We start from the raw sequence: 22,133 nt of genomic DNA on the forward strand, positions 1-22,133 counted from the left end.
ACGGGAGCGTAAGCCGACATGTCACAGGGCCCCGGCTGCTCACTGGTTCAGATGCGAGAGACAGACGAGGGACATGATGCGCCCACCGCAGCTATGTGCTCCACCGTCTCGGGTGTCTCTCCTCGTCTCCCACCTTGGACCTGATGTCTGGCTTGTTGCTCCATGTGCTGTCAGTGGCACCAGGACCAGATGTAGTTTTTCCCTGAGTTGACAGGGTATGTCATGGGCAGGTCAGAACTGGTAATGTGCCCAAGTAGCTTGCACCTTGAAACCTGCCGTGGCACTTACTAGAGAGCTAGTAATGTGCCTAGAAGCTGGGTCATACTCCTGCTCGTATCACTTACCAGAAGGCTGGATGCACGTGAAGCTTTCTGTGTCACTAACTAAACAAACAGCTGTTAATTAAGGGGATCAGGGGAAACAAACTGATAAGAAGCTGTAAGAAGCAGTAACTTCTATGTGCAAAGCAAATGATCTGAAGAATATGCTGCACTGAACAACATATGAGCCTTTAGTCACGGCTGAGGCTGTTCTGTTGAATACATATAGTAACTCAACCCCCTTTTCTTTCGCGCTCTCTCTCCCTTTTCCCCCCTTTTGCTTTTCTCACCCTCCACGCCTCTTCATTTTGTTCGGTGTATCAAACCCTATTTCTTACACACACTTTTTTTTCTCACAATTTGTGTCTCTCTCTAGCTCTGTCTCTCGCTCTTTCCTTCCACCCTGTTCTCTACCTTTTCCATTTTTCACCCCCCCACAGCCCCTCCCGACTTCCGTCCTTGTCCTCTTCTGCTCTTTGGTAGTGAGCACGCGTTGGAGTCCAGTTATCTGTAATGAAACTGTCTCTTTCAAATGACATAGCACAGCGCTCTTCCCCTGTCTCACCTTCTGCTTCATTTACCATGGCTCCAAAAAATGGCTCTCTTAGGGGAGGGAAGCCAAGGCCCCCGAAAGAACACTAGAGGCTTTAGTTTATCTTTCAGATGAAAATGTTAATTCTGTTGCACCGTCCAGGGTGCCCTGGCCTGATTTAATGACTGAGATGGCAGGATAGAAGGGGTGTGTGTGTGGGGAGCGGTGTGCAGCATAGTGTTTTAATATTTAATAGGTGAATCATATTCATTATTGACCCCTAAGTGTGTGTCTTGTCACACTGTGCACAAAAAGGAACACATCACACAGAGCTAGCAAAGTCTATGTGTTGTGTATGCTTGTGCTGGTTTTTCTTATGGTCTTTTAATTTAATTTATTTATTTTGGTACAAGCGAGCGCTGAGGAGTTGTCAGTACTGTCAGTTTTTTCCAGTCTCAGTTCATCCAGTTTTCCAATCTCCCTGTGCTACAAATGCCAATCAGTGTCTATGAATCTGAAATTGGATTGCGTAAGGAAGTAAATTGACTGATTCAGTATAGAAAGTGATTTGTTTATCTCTGTTCATAATGTTGAAAATAGGGTGGTTTAGTCAAAAATGTCCGTTTTCTTTGTATTCGCTAGCAGGCATCGGTGAAATGTAATTGAATCATTAATCTAGTTGGTTTCAATGATAACTGTTATATTCTGTTGTATCCGATTTGCATTGTTTTGCCTTCAGTGTGAAGTACCAAATGCATTTTTCCCTTTTGGTGTAAGTAATGATAGGTTCTGGAATTGTAATGTACAAACCCTGCCATACTGTCAATTGATTAAAAGGCACCTGGTGATAAACCCTTTCAGTCACAGCATGCATCTGTGCAGATTATAAGCAGAAAGTACCTTTAGTTGTATTAATAGCTTTCCAGTGCATTGTCTCCTCCTCATGTCCTTGTCCTCTGTCTCGTTTGAAGTGCAGTAGATAATTAACTGCCAATTAACAGGGTAAATTGATCAATCCGTTTGCTCATTGATGACTGCGAAAGATGTATGGACATTCAGTAATTGAGACGGTCCACTCTCTGCAGCCATCTTCTATTCCCCCCTAGTGAACAATAAAACAGCAAACCAACTCAATAATAGGAATTTTGATTGACAACTACCCAATACAGTTCAACCAATAAACGTTTGTACCTCTGCAATAAGAAGTCTCAATGCGGCCATTTTGCCATTTACATCCAATTACAATGCATCGTCCTGATTTGCATTGCAGCACATGGTTAGCATTTCTGGCGCATGTGATTAATAATCTATTTCAAAATCCCCAGCTTCGATGTGGGCCGTGTACAAACAGGCTGGAGTGACAGGAGAGTGCTTTGACATGTTAAGCAAGCGGCTGAAATTTAAAAGTCTGCCACTTAAAAGCACACACATGTGAGAGTGCGTGGCAGGCAGGCTCAGCCCCCCTGCACGCCACTCAATAGGATTCTTCTGGAAAGGTCTCGAAAGGAGTTTGAGTCGCTGATGTCTCCTGCCTCTCTCTGTAGTTGTCTTCATCATATGCTACGTTTCCCTCTCCTGTCGTCCTTTCTGGCTCGCCTCGCTCTTGCCTTAGGCACTCTGAGTGACTGGCATACTGTCTAGCTTCATTGTATCTCCCAATACCCCCCCCCCCCCCCACTGACGAATATCATGCAGGTTTCCATCTCCGAGTGTTGAGTGGTTTATCGCTCTTGCATCTGATATGACTGACATGTGTAGGCTGAGTGCAGATGGTATGTTAGCAGTCGAAAGAAAAATATAATCATCTTGACTCCTCATGACCCATCTATTTTTATTTTTGATTTCTATTTTCGAGTTATGTAGTCTAACGTGCAAACACCTGCTTGTTTAAGCTAAGCCTTGGTGACTTCGTGTCTAATATCTCTGCTCTTGCAGGGGAGGTTTAGGCTTCACGGTTTTAATATATTAGGCCTGCAAAGCATGGTAAATGATAACGCAGCCAGCAGGCTATTATTTGTCTTGGTCAGCTTGTCCTATTGTTTACCTCACCTTGAGGTTGTCAGGATTTAAACTGAGGTTAAAAGGGGCTAATTCAAAAACAAAAAGTGAAAGCGGTTCAATTTATCTAGTTGTAATCTCATCTAAATGTATAATTAAAACAAATTACACCACACACAATGTACCAAGGGAAAGATTTAATGTCCCAGAGGCATTCGCTATATTTATGGCCCCACCATAAAGCACAAACCTGTCACTAACCGACTGTCAGGCGGCGGTTCCCAGACCTGGGCCTTGATCTCTTGCTGTTGAAATCTAGCCGTTTTGATTGGCTCGACTGGCAGGTAGATGAGATACAGTCCCCCTCCTTAGGTTTAATTACAGCGGGCCTGAGAAAAGGTGCGGCCCATTTCAGGGAAATGAGGAACCGGGGGGCCGTGTCTCGCCCTCTTCATCTCTCTCTCTCGCTCTCGCTCTCGCTCTCTCTCTTCATCTCTCTCTCTCTCTCTCTCTTCATCTCTCTCTCTTCATCTCTCTCTCTCTCTCTCTCTCTTCATCTCACTCTCTCTCTCTCTCTCTCTCTCTCTCTCTCTCTCTCTCTCTCTCTCTTCATCTCTCTCTCTCTCTTCATCTCTCTCTCTCTCTCTCTCTCTCTCTTCATCTCTCTCTCTCTCTCTCTCTCTCTCTCTCTCTCTCTCTCTCTCTCTCTCTTCATCTCTCTCTCACTCTTCATCTCTCTCTCTCTCTCTCTCTCTCTCTCTCTCTCTCTCTCTCTCTCTCTCTCTTCATCATCTCTCTCACTCACTCACACACTCTCTCTCTCTCTCTCACTCTTCATCTCTCTCTCTCTCTCTCTCTCTCTCTCATCTCACTCTCTCTCTCACTCTTCATCTCTCTCTTCATCTCTCTCTCTCTCTCTCTCTCTCTCTCTTCAACTCACTCACTCTCTCTCTCTCACTCTCTCTCTCTCTCTCTCTCTCACTCACTCACTCACTCACTCACTAACTCTCTCTTTTCATCTCTCTCTCACCATCTCTCTCACTCTTCATCTCTCTCTCTCTCACTCTCTTCATCTCACTCACTCTCTTCATCTCTCTCACTCACTCTTCATCTCTCTCACTCTCTCTTTCTTCATGTCTGTCTCTCTCTCTTTCTTCATGTCTGTCTCTCTCTCTCTCCCCCCTCCCTCCCTCCATCTTTCACTTTCACTCAGTCTCTCACTCACACACACTCTCTCTCAAATCAATTCAATGAATGTTATTGGCCTGACTGTAAGTATAATATTGCCAAAGCATAAGATACAGTAATGATAATAATAATGGAAAAAAGTCAAGGTGAAAAATACAATTATAATTTCAGTCACTCATCAGTCTCTTGCCCTCTGCCCTCTCTCTTGTTCACCCTTTCTCTTTCTCTCACCCTGTCAGTTGCTTTTTTTAATCTCAATTAGCTGTAGTGTGTGGGTTTGGAGAGATTTAACATGAGAACGTGGAAGCGTCTCTGTTTCTGTGATCTCCAGCACAATAATGATGACATGACGACAAAAAACGCAAAAGCATGTTTGACTGGGTGCAAACGTCACCCCTTTCGCCTGGAGAGAAGCATGGTATCGCTTAGAGAGATTGACAGGTTCTATTAAGGTCTATTGAAGCCCATGATAGACGGTGGATGGGTAAAATCTGCAACGCCGAACCCCGGCTCAAGGTTATATTTACTGCAGATTTTTTTGTTTACTCTGCCAGATGGCCCACTGCACCTCATTCTCACCTTTTCCAGTTGTGTTTTGGAATGCTGACCTTCAGAAAAACACCTGCTCCGTGCGCTCTTGTGTTTGTTTTTTTGTTGTTTTGTTTCGTTGCTGTTGTTCAGGGTGTCGGTTGCCATCAAATATCTCTCCTCCAGTAAACCCGGGAGATCTAAATTTAGATTTTTACCTCGAAAGGTACTCCATAGCACAAGCTGAAATACCTTGAATTTAAAGTAGTGCTGTCAACAAAACGCCCTTAGCACAACCGTGAAAGATTACAGGGATAAATGCATTTTTTTGAGATCTGGAATTTTGTGTATGCTAGAGTGCCACTGGTACGTACCTGTACTTAGACTGAACTCTATCCAGTGCCAGCCCCCTACCCTCCCTATCCAGTCCCCATCATAATGTAATATCCACTGACATTTTGTCCCAGCTCTGCAGATGTGTACACTAGCCAGCTCGATATCAAACCGAGCCAAGTGAGGAATACTCTTAATATGCGCTGCCTCCCGGCACCCACGGCTCTGCAGCAGGAGCACGTGGTGCGACAGACTCCCCAAGCTAGAACGGATAGCTCCATTAATTGAACCTCAGTCAGTAATTGGAGAAGTGTTCCATTTCTTGGCTATGGGGCTCTTGCTCGGTAAGAGATTACACCCATTCAATTATAATAAGCACGCTGCCATTTCCGAAGACATTGGGCTGGACTGTGTGCTTTTGACGAGTGTTTTTGCTCGTGAATGTCGGAGCTGCTGACGAGGGAGAGGGGGCTAGTTCGGCATCACCTGCTGAGGAAGGTCAGAGAACAGCACACATTTGTCATAAACAGGCCTGGAATGAGACGTAAAGTGCTGGCTGACAAAAGGTTCTATAAAGAGGGACGACAGCCTTTTGCTATCGATCGAAAAAATGAAAGTAACTTTATATTCATTTGGAGAGTAATTCACTTTTTCCAAACCGTGGCGGATTCCCTTGTTGCCAGCTTTTAGTGCAAATGTCACCCGTGGTCTCTCGCTATGAGGTGAATGGATTTGAGCTTTGTTTTCTGTTTGGCTCATTGGTTTCCCAATTGAGGCCTGATGTACTGCCTGCAAGGTACTGGAGTGCATTTCTCTCCTGTAGGTATGAAGGTGCTAGTTTGTTTTTTCTTGCTATTTTTCTCCCACCGTGAATTATTTTTGTCTGTTTTCAAACAGAAGGCACAGAAATCACTCTAATTATCCTTTCACTTTGATACCTAGTTGGAAATGTTTTTGTGGGCAATTTTTGTGGCACAAATTAAAGGAATTTGAATTTCTTTGCCCTTGAAAACACTTCAGTAGTGTTGAAGGGAATTGTGTGGTCTGTTGAAGGCTTGTTGGTCACTGCTTACATACTAGTGTGTGAACATAATAATGGAATCAAAAAGGGTCACACATCTTTCTCAAGTCCCAGTGTCCAAGGTAAGAAGCTTCCTCTGAATGAATCTGCACAAGGCTGAGACCTTGCTAGCTGCATGACTTTAACTCTGCATGGCTTTGAGCAAACCCTTCAGTGACCTCATTCTTTGCTCTGCACAAGGCAGTTTTGTGATTGGTACACATCTCTGACCTTGCCGTCAGTAAATGGGTCTATGTCTAAGAGGCTGGTATTAAATTAGTTGGGGGGCAAAAATGCCATTTAATACATCCATGGCATAATTCAGTTAAGCAAATGTGGATGATGAGAAGAGGGTAAAAAAACCTGATGGAGCTGTCCTTTAGACATGCCTAAAATAACACAAGACGTGTCCTTTTTGAAGGGCATTTGTATGATCACGAGTGGTATGCTGTTGAATCAGTAGTTCTTAATGTTCCTTGCACGTACAGAACATGAAATGAATCTAGGTTGTATTGTGCCTTTCAACATTTCTCCATTGAAATGGGCTCGAGTCAATTGGATGCAGGGATGACAATGAAATATCGAATCCGGTTGCGTGACGGGAGATGATGGCCGTGAGGCGCACAAAGGGAGGGAGGGCATCCTACAGCCATCTTGCAAGGTGAATTGTTGATCCTGCCTCGTAGTTTCTCAAGAAAAAGAAAGTCTCTTAAGAGTTTTTTTTCAAAGGTTTACCCGAACACCAGGGAGTTGAGGAACTCTATGATGTTCTCGTTTTACTCATTTGTAACATTCAGACTTCCTACTGGAAAAGAAAGGCCTTGGGAAATTGCAGTAGTCCTCTCCTCAAATGTGTTGTAATTGCATTTAATAAATATCTAAGGGAAGGGAATAAATGGACTCATTCCAAATAAACGAGGTTGGCCTGAGATTAATTGCCTTTGGACCCCCCCAAAAACAGACGTTTACATTAGTTTAGATGAAAAGCACATAGTGATGCATGCTGTCAGATATGTTTACCTCTGTTGAGCCCTTTGAATTGAGCTAGTCTGTTTGTTTGTCCCCCATCCACCAAGCCTTCCTTCAGTGAACAGCCTGGGGTTGGTGATGGCTTTTCGAATGAGTGTCCCCAATAAATCTCTTCAGTTTGCAGCAAACCATAACAAACTAATGGTGGCTGATACATTTGTTCATTTTCATGTACTTTTCTGCTTTTTCGCTTGAGTCAGTGATCTAGTGCGGTTGCAGCTTCATAGGATCCATATATATCACCCAATTATCTTACTTTGACTTCTTTTTGTGTTCGAGATCCCTTGGCCTCAACAGAGGTTTGTTTAACTCTGAGACATTTCAGCATTGACTAATTCTTTCTATAATTGACTAATTATTTACACACCTGGGCCAGATACCTTTTTGGATGGACCAAGTTTTGTGGGGTTGGTACATGACAAAGGACTGTTTTATAAGGTCCAGTGTGGCCTGCGTCGTCACAGAAACCATTTGAACGGTTTGTAAACAGGGATCAATAGCCTGCTGATGCATCAAATGCTACTGTTGGTTGCACTGATTCATATTTTATCTGTTTGAGCCATCACCATTATATACAGTAGATAACATTGATTGGTTCTCCTGTACACCAGCAGACCATACGGATTCACTCAAATTCTTGGCTTTCAGTTGTGAACCTCCAGAAACTTCAGAAAGTTTCTCAAGGTCGGAAATGATTCTGTATTACTGGCTGTTAAATCATGCTGTCGAAGATAATGGTATTGGCTCCAATTTGTCGTGAGAAACATTCTTGACTGAGTGTTGAGGTCACTTTAGAAAGAGACACGCTTGCCTTTGCTTTGTGTCTTTTGTTTTTTCATTAAGGGCTGTTAAGAAAGATGTTAGAGGGGGAAAAATATCTTTGAAAAAGGCTTGCTTCCTTTGCTTCCCCTGTGTGATTTACTGTCAGAAATTGAAAGTGAAGCAATTATTAGCCAGCCTTTTCAGTGTTTTTGTCACCCTGGGTGTTGTTAACAGCTGAGTTGTGTAAGGCTATGTACTGCCACCATTGCCATCTCACAGCCATTAACCCTGGGATGAGAGCATGTTATGTAGCCGCCTAGTAGAGGCCTCATTCCAGCTCTATTCCCATTTAAAAGGACTTACTTCCAGCTTGTTTTATTAGACATTTAATGGTGTTGACTTCATAGGATTGTTTTTGCAAATGGCATATTAAAATTTAATGGCCTGTATTATTCTTCTGACATCATGGTTTACCTTGAACATACCAGCTCTGTTTATCAAGGAGCTTGCTTCTTTTCTCAAGGTCCGGTTTTACAAATCAGGGTGCAAACAGAGTTCTGAGTCGCCAGCCAAGCTTGTGCGGCATTATTTAAGGACACAAGTTATTTACGCACAACTGCCGTACAAGCGCTGTAGAGATCGCTTTATCCTTGGATGAATGCCGCCTTCCCCTCCCCCCCATCCGTGTGTAACCTTCATATCTTAGTGTCTTCCAATTTTTCATACCAAACATAATAAACAATGTAGTTAATCTGTGTGTGTGTGTGTGTGTGTCTGTGGAGATAAAAAAAATAACTATAGCAGGATGGGTTTAAGTGTTTGACTTAATTGTCTAGAAAGAAGCAGTTGAATAGAAATGTCAAAACAAACTTGGTTCATGTATCTAGTGAGCTGTGATGTGAAATAGATTTTTTTACACCGTTTAGCTAGGAACTGATTCCTACCACAGGAAGAATGTTCCTCCTTTTGTTTGACAGTAGTTGTTTTTTCTTTCTTTCTTTCTTTTTCTAACATGGTTGAACATTCTCAAAGCTACAGAGAGAGAGCAGAGAATAATAGCCATCAGAGGAATTCGACAGGGCATCAGGTCAGGGATAGGGTAATTTAAATTCCAATCACACAAAATGGAGTCGCGCTGTGCAAGAGCAGGGCCCCGGTACTGATTGAGCCATCCTGAGTAATATCACAGCCGTGTCTGGCTCGATCTGGATGCTGCCTTGAGTTAAGCTAAGGGTTGAATGTAGTGGGAGGGGGTGGCTGTGGGGTTACGGTCATAGCCTATTAGTTGGACTTTAGGGGTGGGGGGGGGGGGCTTTGTTTCAAGGTAGCCATGGGTCAGTGTTCCGTCCTGTTCCAATTAATTACTAGGACAGATATTCATGTTTAACATGTTTAATAAATCAAAAGGGCATTCTGTTAACCTCCCCTGATGAGACCATTTATTCCCTTTTTGAGGAATGATTTCGGGAATAAAGGTCCCTCAGGCAGGTTGGGAGAATCAGCATTCACACAGCAGACGGCTCTGGACCCCTCGACTTCAGTCTCACTGCCTTGACTTCTGTCGAGTTGCCCAAATATAGACAGATATCGGCCCGTGTTTATTAGCCACTCGGTGCTAGCCCAGGGGTGTAGAGTTGACACTGCGAAGGATTGCTTCGATAAGACAGACGAATGCTGCCAGGCTTGGCACCCTCTTGCTCTGTCTCTCGCTCTCTCTTGGTGTTTCCACCACAGAGCCAGTGGTTACCAGATGATGAAGTACGACCTGGCATCTGCTTTGAACAGCTTACTAGGAACACTAGCCTTGCGGGAGGCTGGCCGTATTTCACCAGCTTTGTCATCTGTCACGCCTCTGCCAGCCCCTAACCACTACTCTCGCCGTGCACAAGAACACCCACACTACCGCTTCTTGTTTCTTGTCTCAAAGCAGAAAGGTGCACTAATGGGAAAGGTCACATGTATATAAATTATGTTCCCAACTCTGAAACTATTTCAGTGACACATTGCTGTTGAAATAGTCATGTTCATAAATGTGCTGGCTACATTCTTTTCGCTATGTTTTCATTTATTATTGATAAGTACCTGTCGTTTTCGCTGAAGGGAACTCGGTACAAGGCCTAAAATAGGAAAGAGACACAAAAAAAGATCACTTGGCTACACAGGCTGTTGACTGGCTGTGATTTTGACATGATCCGCGTAAGTGCCTATTTGCTAAATTCACAAGCCGAGTCGAGACTCTCGCTTTACCCTAAACGACTCCTGTAACACGAGTCATAATTCTATTACAAACGGCTTTCCAGGTGGCCAACTGTAAAAGTAATCATGGTATATGAATCTGGCCACACACAAGGCGGCATTGCTTGCGCCCCAGGTCCCATCCTTCCCAGAGAACCAGAGGTATCTTGTGTCGCCTGGGAGGTCTTTCGCATAGGTTAATTGATCCCGGTCAAACCTGGCCCAAGGTGTGTTTTTTTTGGATTCACCAACGTAGACCGTGGTGCGGAATCGCACTTTAAACGTGTTAGGCAGTAAATACATTAGGGAGGTATTTTGCTGATGAGAATCCGGATCAATATGTCCTTCCCAGTAAGCATTTTCGAGATTTATTGGAACCCTCATAATGAGTACCTGAGGCACACACGCCGCCCTGGAGTCCTTGAACCCACTCAGGCAGCAGAGGCTGCTGGTCTCGCCCACTCTCGGCCCAGGATCACTCCCATCCCCCTCTTTTTTGCTCCCTCCCTCCCTCGCTGCCTGCCGGCCTGTGGAGCGGCTGTTTTATGGCCCAAGTGTCAGGCTCCATGCCCCGCCTGGCACAGGATGTGAGCCGGTACAGATGGACACGGCTCACTCAGGTGCTGGAGTGTGAGTGTGAGCGTGTGCGTGTGCGTGTGCGTGTGCGTGCGCGCCGAGGTCCAGATTTATGCTCTTGCCCCATTCTCGGCCTCCTTATTACCCAGGCGGTCAAGATCTTGTAAATGGTCCCTGCGATAAATCTGATTGCTTTCGTGAAATGTCTGTCTGGAGGTCCCCCACCCTGCTCCTAATTGCACTCTCTGAACATGAAGTGTGCAGCACTTGTGTTTTCAGCTTTCTTCTGTAAGGCCTTCAAATGTGATGCAATTACAGATGAAATAATTCTTGTGTGAGTGGGTAGTCCTCTGACATGGTGTATCGGTACAAGAAGGGGTGGTAGGGGGCACTCGCAGTTTGTGCTTGATATGTGCCTGGTGGTGTATGTCCGAGAGTAACCAGCCAATTAGGTATTGATGTAAAGCAGCGTGGTCTAGACGAGAATTGCTCTTCACCGATTTACGAATCACAGAATGTAGCTGAGCTGACAGCCACCTGCGTAGTCAGTTTTGCCTGTAATCTAGGAAAGGTTTTTTTCCCCTTGCTGAAGCCATGGTCTATTGAGAACCTTTCGCCCTTGTATGGATTAAATTAACTTGGAGTCTCTTCAGGGTGAAATTGTGATAAATGGTATCGATTGGATGTGCAGATGAAATGACTGAAAGAGATCAGTCAATACGCATGAATATGGCAACATTTTTAAGGAGAGTTGTGCCAAGATACAGGTAAATAAGAGGACCTTAACCCTAAAGGGTTAATGTTATGGAAGTGGTTTGGTTTAATGCTGTTTCCTTGGCAACCATGTGTGAAAATGGAACATTTTGTCATATCATTAGTATTTAAATAATACCATTTAAAAAAAAAAAAAAAAAGAAGAAAAGTCTCAATGGACTAAACAACCTCTTTTTCCATTCAAGGAATTTATGTTGTATGTAATTTTGTCTGTTACCTTGCTCACAGGGGGCAACTGCCTTCCTGGTGACTCGAGTGATTTACCACATAAAACAGCTGTTCCTGTTTTTTTGTGGTGCAAAAATAGTGTGCGATTATTGTAGCTGGTGGTGTAAATGAGAAATGTGAGGGAAATGATGAGACGCTTCTGTTTGAAGGAGTGTAGCCTCTGCATTAACACACGCTTGAACAAAGCCCCAGTGTGAAAGTGAAAGCAAAGTGAGCTCGTATGAATTAATATATATTCATAGCTTCTTAGCCATCGGTGAATGATACAACATTGATTAATGGTGTCGTGTTCTCTTACAGAAGAGAAAGGGGTATTATGAAATTTTAATGGCATCATGGTTCAAACACACACACTTATGTTCAATATTGCATTATGCAAGGATTTATGCGGTGCCAGGCTACAATCAGGGCAGCCTAGAAATATTGACTTGATTTTATGCTACATGAACTTTACCTTTTCTCTTTTTTTCCCCCCATTCTTTCCTTTTTTTAATCTGGCATGTGTATAAATTCTAATAAACAACATTTCTGTGAGCAGGTCTAACCTTTTTGTTTAAAAAAAGGAATGCGTTGTGTCTCGTTCGCAGCTGCAGTGCAACTCTAACCTTCACCTCTTGTTTGTTGAACACTTTGATCAGAGAGAATGAAGGATGTTCTAACCCCACCCCACCTCGCTCCCCTTCCCCCTTGCCTCCCTTGTGAAAGCTCTGTGACTGCGTTCAGTGCATGCTGTACTAAAAGGAATGCGTTCCTTTCACCCAGTGTTCCTCAACCTCGGCTCCTGGCCTGTGTTATCAAAGGAAAATGAATACAAAAAATAGCCATCAAACCGACAAACTCATCTTTTTCCGAGTAAACAGAGGATTAATCCCCCAGTGCTGAATGACTCGACAAATAACTATTACTTTCGTCCTGCGGATTGAGTCCCCGATACGAGAGCCCTTTAATGACTTCAAGGGATGGTCAGACAGACAGGTGTAATTGGATGGAGGCCAGTAGACGTTTTTAAAATGGCAAAACGTATAGATAGGGCATCAGATGGCACTTATATAAGAGCTCTTAATCCATGGCCATATCTCTTTCCTGTTTCCATTTCGACCAAAAGAGACAACCTCTGACAAGGAGGGCCACAACCAAATTAAATTCTGACCTTTTGAGTTAATGGCTTCTTTTGGCTGTAGTGAATTGCCTAAGCAGTCCTTCCAGGAATTCGTGACCTTGTGATCAGGAAAAGTAATGAATATTCAACAGATCCGCACATTATTTGCAATAGCTTGCAAGTTGCACTATTTTTGCTCTATTTCAACAGAAAATCCACCATTTAGTTGGGTTGAGGGAATCCTTTGTAATTGACCGTCACCCTGTCCAGAGTCAGTGGTATAGGGTCTGTAGCAAAGATATCTTTCAGCAGATCCTTCTTTCTCTTGGTATCTCTCATTTGATTTTCATCTCTAATCATGTATGTTTTGTCTGAATTTTTACTCATTCACTTTTCTGCCTCAAAATGCAAAACTGACAAGTGAAATGTCACACAATACACACATATCTGAAAAATATGGCCTGTGTGTGTTCACTCCCCCCCCCCCCCCACACACACACACATTTTGGCCTGATATTTGGTTCTTGGAGTCTTAATACACCATGACCATACTGTCTGAGGTGTTCATCACTTCAACTAATCACAAGACAACACAATACCTTGATGTGAATTCTGGTGAAAAAGCAGAAAGTGTAGATAGTAAATTCCCCTAAAATTTGAGGTCCTGATGGAACTGCTCAAGGAAGGAAGTGAGTGCATGCCTCTAGCCACTGTGACCATGTGGTTCCATAGTTTGGCCAGATGACTTAAGTTCTGTTAAAGCGCACCCTCTCTCTCTCGCTCGCTCGCTCGCTCGCTGTCTGCCTGCCTGCCTCTCTCTTGCGCTGTCATTCCTTCACTCACTCAGTCTTGCGCTCTCACTCTCCATATTTCCCCTCTCCTCCCTCATCATGTCTGGTCTCTGTCCCTGCTCCCTCCCTGCATCTCAAGAGAAATCCCCATAGGCATAGCAGCTGTTCCCTCCTGATGGCCACTGACTGCTGACAGACAGCATTGTGAGCCAATCATTTCCCCTGTTCACATCTCATGTCTGCTCCCTGTGATGGGTATAAAAAAATGCTCCTTAGCAATGCAGACAGAGTAGCAGCTTGTGTGAACCACTGTGCTATGTATTGATGGCCTTGGAAATGATTGAGATGGATGACCACAAGCTTTGAAACCATAATCCACTGTAGACAGTGCACCAAAATCCATGCTTTTTTAAAATCTTTTTATTTATAAAGTCATCTGCAAAGTTGAAAGAGCTCTGTGTTGTAGGCCGTGTTTGGCATGAAACCCAGTTCACCATTGCTTTCTTTATCACGTCCCTGCACCTTTAGATATCTGATGTCATTCAATGCATTTGGTGCACTGCATTCTGGGTAGGCCAGAGAAAAGAGGAGGTCGGAGAGGGAATCCAAACTTGGAAAAATACCTAATCCCCCCCTCTCCCCCTGTACCCTGTTCACTAGCTAAACTGTAATGTACTCCATAGTGCATCACCCCACTGGTAGCAGCTGTTTTCTCCTGGCAGTGTACCTCCTCACCCCAGAATATGTCCACAGCAGCTGCGCTTGGTACATTTAAGGGCATTTTCGGATGGAGCCTTCAAAAGAATGAGACACTGAAACTTGCCTTGTCCATCCATTGTTACAAACTATATATATATATATATAGGGAAAAAAAAGCGAAGGGCGGGGGTGGATGGGGCGTCAGCACATGTAGCCCTCTGGCCAAACTGAGGTAATTCCTCCCGTTTTTATTTGGTTGAAATCATGAGCCACTGGTGTAGATAATCATTTCCAGCCCGTGTCAATCATTGTGTGTTTATCGGAGTTCCAGAAGCATGATTTGAACACCACTCTGCTCGAGGCTAAAGAGGCGACTCTTAGAAATGGTCCAGCATTTGATGGGAGTTATTCAGGCGTTCTGTTATCTTGGTTTAGTAGGGCAAAAAAAGTGGCAAGGTTGGAATGATACTAAAACCCCTTTTTTCCCCTCCATATATCCGTTTCATAAAATCTAGTCACACCACTGTTAAGCCGGACTGTGTGATAAAAAAGGCCTCTCTTTGGTGAAGATCTCGATCTTTAAATCCTCTCTGACTTTGTGCGATTTTCTATTTACTTGTCAGAAGGATTGCCAGTCTCTTACGTTTAGGTCAGGTCAGCTCAGTTTGCAAAGAAGGTATTGAAATCGCTGAACCATTTGCATGAACTAGCTCAGATAAACCCATGTTCTTGAGATTTGAAACCTTTGTTAAAACCAGACCCCAAAAACAGGAATAAATTGTAACATTTTTATTTAAAAATATATGTCTTAAGGAAAAAAAGATTTTTTTTCAGTTGGCCACATCTTTATCCACTATACAGATATGAAATTGTACATAATACAATACAAAAGGAAAAGGGGTGAAAAGCATTCAGTTTGCACAAAGAGGTTTTCAGGGAGGGGGGTTGTGTTTCAGGTCTAGGCAGAGTGAGGAGCAAGTTTTCAGCATATGACGCGAAGAAAACAAAACAAAATAACATTTTACAAGAGCAGGAGTGCAAATGGATGCATGTCTCTACAAATTTGTGTTTTCAATCACCTTACAAGCTGATTGTTCAACAGTGAGATGTCAACATTTGCCAAGATAGTTCTCTATTTGCTGAAAAAAATATAGTTATCTCTCATCCCCCCCTTCTCTTTCTCTAAATCTATCATACCAGGAAAGGAGGCCTTTCCATCATAATTTGCTGGATGGCATTAACAAATAGTGGGTAAACACTTCAGTCCCTCTTGGATCATGCAAGACAATTTTGGAGGGGTACAGATCACCTTAAGATCAAAAGAAAAGGAAACCCAACCAAAAAAAAAAAAAAAAAGGAAAACATCGCTTTGTAAACATGAGCAAGTTCTTCATTTCCAAACACCAAACCGACAGTGAAATTGGGTATTATTCTGCGTGAAAGGGCCCTTTAAAAATCCCCCTTTTTTCTTTGCCAAAACTCTCTGCTGGTAGAGATATTCAGCTCTGGCTTTCCGCCCACTAGATTTGTCTGGTACAACGTTGATGCATTGTTTAATTCGATTCCATTGTTGAATCAGAACATAAGCCCATTTTGTCGGCTCAGCTAGGCTGTTGAAAAGTGTCTGGCCGTAAAGACCTCTGAGGGAGCGAGATGTTGACTGTGTCTTGGGTATTTTGGACGGAGCCAACATGTCTCTGCATAGACCGCCATTCCACCGCACAGATGGCTCTTTACAGCACCCCCTAGGGGCTACCATCCCTCGCTTAAATCCCAACCACTCTGGTTGCACTGCCAAATAGTCTCTCTAGCCAATAACGATCTGCTCCCTGTTTCTGTTTTGTAGTAAAGCTTTTTTTTTTATATAGGTTCTCCAAAAATAAAATTTTTTCTCTGTTAATGGATCTGTAACTGTATGCTGTGGGTTTCCTACCAAGACTCAATCTTTTATTTTGAATTTTTTTAAACCCTCCGTTTCGTTTGCTCTGAACTGTGTGTGTCATTTTGATGACGAATCACAAAAAGTGTCTTTCCTGCCTCTCTGCCAAGGTGATCACTTGGTCATGGCACAGCGTCCCAGGGCCCTGTCATTCATGGTTAGTTATGCCGTTGCTCCCTCCCCCACGTGTTATTCTAACCCCTGCGGTCCACCATTACCTGGGTTTAGGGGACGCTTATTGGCTGAGATGAGACATTAGCCTCTGGTTAGCCTCTGGCCCCTTAGCCTCAGTGTCCATCCCCTTCCATTCCCGTCCATCTCCAACCCACCTCCTCCACACAGCCTCCTCCAACCCACCTCCTCCACACAGCCTCCTCCAAATGGCACAAAGAGCTGCAGTGGCAGCTTCTTTAGAGGATACTAATGCACATCCTCTCAGTGCTGCATACAAATGCTCCGCTGACCCAGCCTCCGTCTTTCTCTCTTTCCATCTCTTACGCTCTCTCTCTCTCTCTCTCTCTCTCTCTCTCTCTCTCTCTCTTTCTCTCTCGCGTGCGCACTCGCACTCTCTCTCCCTGTCTCTTTCTGGTGTTGGATATGGGAGGAACGACGATCACAGTCTCCTGAGAGGTCTAGCTCACATCAAGTGTAGGCTCTTACTTTTCTCTCTCTCGTGTCTCTTGCTCTATCTGTTTTTTTCTCTCTCTCTGTTTCTATCTCTTGTCTCTCCTCTCACTGCCCCCTCATTTCCTTTACCGCCTCTGAATCTTCACTCACTCTCTTTCTCTGTCTCTTAGCGCCTATCATGCTCTCTTGTCTCACACACTCACACTCATTGAGAGATTTTTCTTTTTTTAATTTTCTCTGTTGCTTTCAGAAGAATAGCCTCTCAAATTTCCAGTGGGTTTCGTAGGTGGAGTGGGAAAGGATGGCTTACTGTGCAAGAGTGACTTTTCAATGGCCAAGCAAGCTAAATCTTGCCAGAGCAGTGGGCTGGGTGACAGAACATTAGATTCTTGCTGCCTGGCCTTAATTGGCTCAATCTTGAAGTTGTCAGGTGTGATTACAGTCTGTGCTGCATTAAAGCAGCGTGGCATGAAGCTTGCAATGAATTTATTTTTGGGGGGCGTAATATTCTGTGCCGTACCCCTCCTTCGTCCCCTCCCTTCCTCCCTTCCTCTTGTCCTCTTTCCCTGATCGTATACTGTCGGCTGTAAAGTTGTTTTGTTGGGTGTTTCGTCCGTGTCCGTGAGATTTTAATGATCCCCATCAGTAATTTATGCCAAAATGAGTTTAGCCGCAACACATTATCACAGTGAAGGTGTCAGAGATGGCACTAAAGAAATGAAGACCAAATCACTTCATTGTACATATGCATAATTATAAAAGGAATTGAATGTCTCCACACAACACTTAATATGTCCCTGCTGCAGTCACAGTTCAGGGAGCTATCCAGACATTTTGGCAGAGCTTAGGCAGAGGCATATTGGGCATTAACCTTTGAACACACAGTGCTAAGCTTTTAGATTTTGCAGGAGGGGGATTGAGTTTATTGAATGAAATCAAATCCAGAAACAAGAAGGCTATTAAGCTACGTGTTCTCCTCAGCGAATACAGATCGCTTTGAAAGGATCAGCTTTCGTTTGTTTTACACTGGGTTCTCAGTATGCATGTGGTATTTTTTTTTTTTAATAACATTATTCCTTTCAGTAATTTGTAAAAAGGTGAATTAAAAAATGTCACTTAATCACTATCCAATTTGAACTTTCCCAAAAGTGGCCACGTGAAGTGTCATCTACTTGTGTGTCATAAAAATCCTTTTGCATTTATCAAATTTGTACTTCTATTCAGCATAACAGCACAACAGCACTCTTTTTTTTTTTTTCTTTTTTTTTCTCTTTCTTTTTCTCTCTCGTAGTTTTCACCATTCTTCCCAAGGATATGTTATTTCTGCAACAGATATCTGAACCTCAGGTTTCCAGATGATTTGGCTATGGATTTTCTTTCGTCTCCACTGTGCTGCAGAATAGTGTGGTAATAATGCAGTGTCAATTCCCCTATCTAACCATCCTGGGTGGAGATTGATTGCCCCAGCTCAATAAGGACCTTGCATTCTCGTTACAAAAATAAAAGTGTGAAAATTCTTTACATCTCTTCACTCATCACATATCCACCTCCAGTCACCCCAGCAACTCGAAGAATCTATTTTTTTCTCTCTTCCTCTTTCGAAGCTAGCCAGTAGAAAGAAACTATGTATATTTTTTTCCATATAGAAACTGGTCAAATAAAAATCCATAAAACAAACCCTGTATCGTTTTTGAAATGGTTGAGAATGGCAAAACCCCATAGGTTGCAGGAATAAATAAAACAAGTTTTTATACTTCACACTCTTTGTAAGGCAGCTGCTGACACTTGCACTGCCCGTAGCCGTTGATGATGACGAGCGCACCTTCCTCGTGGCTCGGCTCGTACTCGTTGTAGGGCACCTGGGTCGCCAGGTCCGCCATTGGCTGCCGCTGCTGGGTCCTCAGCTGTCTCCGGTTCTGCATGGCGGAACAGTGTCGGATCCTGCGCAGCGTCGGGGGGCAGCACTTCCGCGAGATGTACACTACAAAAATGATGAGGAAGAAGGAAAACAACAGGGCCATAGTTCCAATGATCACTCTCTGAGTGAGCACTGTGTTGTCAATGTCGATGAAGTCATCAGTGACCGCTGCCCCTGCCACCATGGTGGTGGTTGACAGGGCGGTGCTTGGGGTCTGGGTGGTGGTGGAGGTGGAGGTGGAGGTGGTGAGGGTGGCGGTGACCATGGTAAAACTCCCCAAATCCTCTGCATAGTAGTCCAACGTGGGGGTCTGCATATTTCCATACAACGGGCTAGTCAGCTCCTGGGGAAACATGCCCTCCGTGGGAGTGCTTGACTGACTAACTGGTGCTGAGAAATTCTGACAAAGCTGAAATCCATAGACAGCATCCAGTATTTCCTCCCCCTGCGCGTAGTCTGGGCTGTGGCACAAAATTGAGTGTTCCCATCTGCCCTTAAAGGTACTGAGCCAACTGGCCATGGTGCAGATCCTTTTGGTACATTCCCAAAGGTTGCTAGACAATCCAATGGTGCCCAGGGATTTCCACATATCCAGGGTCTGCGTGTCCATGTTGGACAGTTTGTTGTTATCCAGTAGTAGTATCTTCAGGTTGGGCAAGGTCTCGAACACCTCGGGCGTGAGGATGCGGATCTCGTTACCGGTAAGATCCAGTTTCTCCAGGGTGGTCCAGGTCCACTCCATGGTGCATGTCAAATTGTTGATCTTGTTCCACTGCAGGTAGAGGAACTGCAGGGCGACGAGACGGGGGAAGTGGGCCAGGTTGATCTTGGTCAGGTGGTTATGTTCCAAGTGCAGCTCTCTGAGCTTAATGAGCCCAGCAAAGCCGTTTCGGGCCAGGCTCCGGAGCCGGTTGTTGCTGAGTCCGAGATACTCAAGGCTCCTGCAGTCCCAGAAGGCCCTGACAGGCGTGGTCCGCAGAGAGTTGGAGCGCAGGTGGAGGATCTGCAGCTTGCGTAGCCCGTGGAAAAGCTCCGGCTCTAGAACAGTCATCTGGTTGAAGGATAGGTCCAGAATCTGCAGGTTGATGAGGTGGATGAAGGTTGTGTTGGGCAGCTTGGTGATTCGGTTGGAACTCAGGTTCAGGTCCTTGAGCTTGTAGAGCCCCTGGAACGCGTCCTCCTGCACAGTGGTTATTTGGTTGTGGTCCAGGTGGAGCCAGGTGAGCTGGGTGAAGCCGAAGAACTGGTCCGGGCTGAGCTCGGCGATGCTGTTGTGTCTGAGCGAGAGCCCGAGGGCCCCTCGGTCGATGCCATCTGGGGGCGTCAGAAGCCCCTGCGTGTCGCAGTAAAACTGCAGGTCCTCACAGCGGCATTTTTGAGGGCAGGTTGTGCATGACGTGGGAGGCAGGCACAGAAGCATGCTCATCACACAAAGTGCCGCTGGTGCTTGTCCCACCAATGGCCACCTTGAATGGAAACCTGGGTGGGTTTGAAGATAAGAAAATAAACCGGAGGGAGGGGAATCTAATCTCCGCAAGGCATGAAAACATTTTTTTTTCTTCCTCCCCTTCTCCCCACCACCTCATCTCATCTCATCCCCCCCCCTTTTTTCATCACAATTTTTGAATATCCATAATTCTCTCCTGCCACTGCTTGTCATTACACACATTTTAAGATATTCAGCCAACATTTTTTTTTTGTCTTTTTTGCATGTGTGTGTGCGCCGTTTTTTTTTTTTTTTTTTTTAAACTTGATGTGGCTTGACAGGAGGGAGCGCTCTGATTAGTATTCATCAGTGTTTGACGCGCACATTGACGCTGTGTCACGGATGAATTGAAACATCCTCCTCTGCAGTTGATATGTTGTCTTATTCTCCCCTCATGTTTTCTAAATACACTCTAGTCCTTTATTTCACTCTTACCCCTCTACCCACTTTAATGCCCTTGACACATCAGATCTCTCTTTTAAAAGCCATATTTCTGAAAATAATTTAGACCAACAGTACTCCTTGTTCATACAGCACACAACATGGCAGTAATTTGCTGTCATAACAAATCACGACTTTGCTTCTACCAATAATGGGAGAAGAGTAAAAAAAAACGTAAGACCTCATTTTAACTAAATGGATGCTTCTGGACTGCCAGGCTGCCTCAGCCCACTCCTATTCACTCTTATTTCCTATTCAGGTCCAGACTCGGTGAATTAAAGAGCTAACTTACCCATTCTTTTGTGCACATCGGGGGCTGCATTCAACTCTCTTTTTCCGCAGACTCTTGGAGCAGCCAGATGGAATTTGAATCCGAGGGGTAAAAGCCCTTTTGAGTAAACACAAAAGGAATCAAGCTCTTCTGAGAGAATGAATTGCTGTCAAGCCCCACCAATTGAAACAAAATCACAAATTCCATGTCCCAGGATGTTGATTTAATTTTTTTCTTCCTCTCTTCTTTCCCCCCCCCCTAGTCCTCTCTTTCTTCCTGTTTTGCTGGCTTTTATTCCGTCCTGTTTTCAAATCCCAGATTAAGAAAAGACGAGCATTTCTACCTCCCAGGAATCCTTAATTTTGAAGTTGATGATTTGCATCCAAAGAGACCCCGGCAAACAATACTCTCCTCACACCCCCCTCCTTTTTTTTTTTTTTTTTGCTCCCTCTTCCTTTCCTCCGCAATGATGTCAGCTCAATTGGTTAATTGAAGATCAAGCGGTCCTCTAGCATGGTTGGGGGTCCTTCAGCTCCCTAACTTGTTGATGGTAGTCAGACCCCCGCTTACGACGCCAGTGCAGCGAGTCTGAGGTGCGTTTGTGTGCCGAGCTCAGGGCAGCGAAGGAAGAGAGAGAGACGCAGAGGGGAAAAGCAGAGGAGAAAAAGCCACGATGTTATTCTGTGCTTTTTGTTGCAGCCACTCACTGCTACAGAGTGGTGGCAGGCTGGCGTCGATCATCGGTGCGGTTTCTCTCTCTCTCTCTCTCTCTTGTGCACGCGCGTCCGCACGCTCTTTCTCGCTCTTTCTCTCTAGCTCTCTCCTGCTCTCTGTCTCTTGCTCGTTCGCTCGCGCGCGCGCACACTCACTCACACACACTATCTCGCTCGCTCATTCGCTCTCTCTTTCTCTCTTTCTCTCTTCCCTTCCCTCTCGCCCTCCCTCTCTCCTCTCGCTTTCCTCCTTGCACACTTGCTCACAGTGCCTGTGCGTTTGATTCCTCCCTCCTCCTCCTTCTTTTCTCCCTGATTCGTCACCATTGGAATATTGATAACTCCAACATGTTGCGGCAACTCGCAGCAAAAATTCACCATCATAGTAAATCTCTCGGCTCCGGCTTTTCTGTCTGATCGTGTATGTAAGTGTCGGAGCAAAAATGTGCCGTAGGTGGAAAGGCTGAAGTGGTAAGGGCATGAGTTATGCATAATTCACATTTCTAGAAACATGTGTACTTCAGTTTTGGAAAAAGAGAAGATGCATGAATGTATTGCTTGTGAGGTTTTTAGTTTCTATTGTTAG

At 44.5% G+C, this 22,133-nt stretch overlaps 2 protein-coding genes across 2 annotated transcripts in view; one reads left to right on the plus strand and one right to left on the minus strand.

The window, feature by feature from the left end:
• ctnna1 (catenin (cadherin-associated protein), alpha 1) overlaps positions 1-22,133 on the plus strand; it is a 98,388-nt gene that overhangs the window by 28,811 nt on the left and 47,444 nt on the right. The gene's annotated exons all lie outside the window — the stretch shown is intronic.
• Positions 17,619-21,349, minus strand: lrrtm2 (leucine rich repeat transmembrane neuronal 2). The gene is made up of 2 exons (XM_031586912.2): positions 20,856-21,349; positions 17,619-20,115 (listed from the first exon to the last, which is right to left on the minus strand). Exons 1-2 carry the CDS (start codon positions 20,857-20,859, stop codon positions 18,467-18,469), a joined length of 1,653 nt encoding a protein of 550 aa, XP_031442772.1. The 5' UTR covers positions 20,860-21,349; the 3' UTR covers positions 17,619-18,466.

Source organism: Clupea harengus, chromosome 20, assembly GCF_900700415.2.
Source record: "Clupea harengus chromosome 20, Ch_v2.0.2, whole genome shotgun sequence".
In the NCBI taxonomy this organism is placed as follows: Eukaryota; Metazoa; Chordata; class Actinopteri; order Clupeiformes; family Clupeidae; genus Clupea; species Clupea harengus.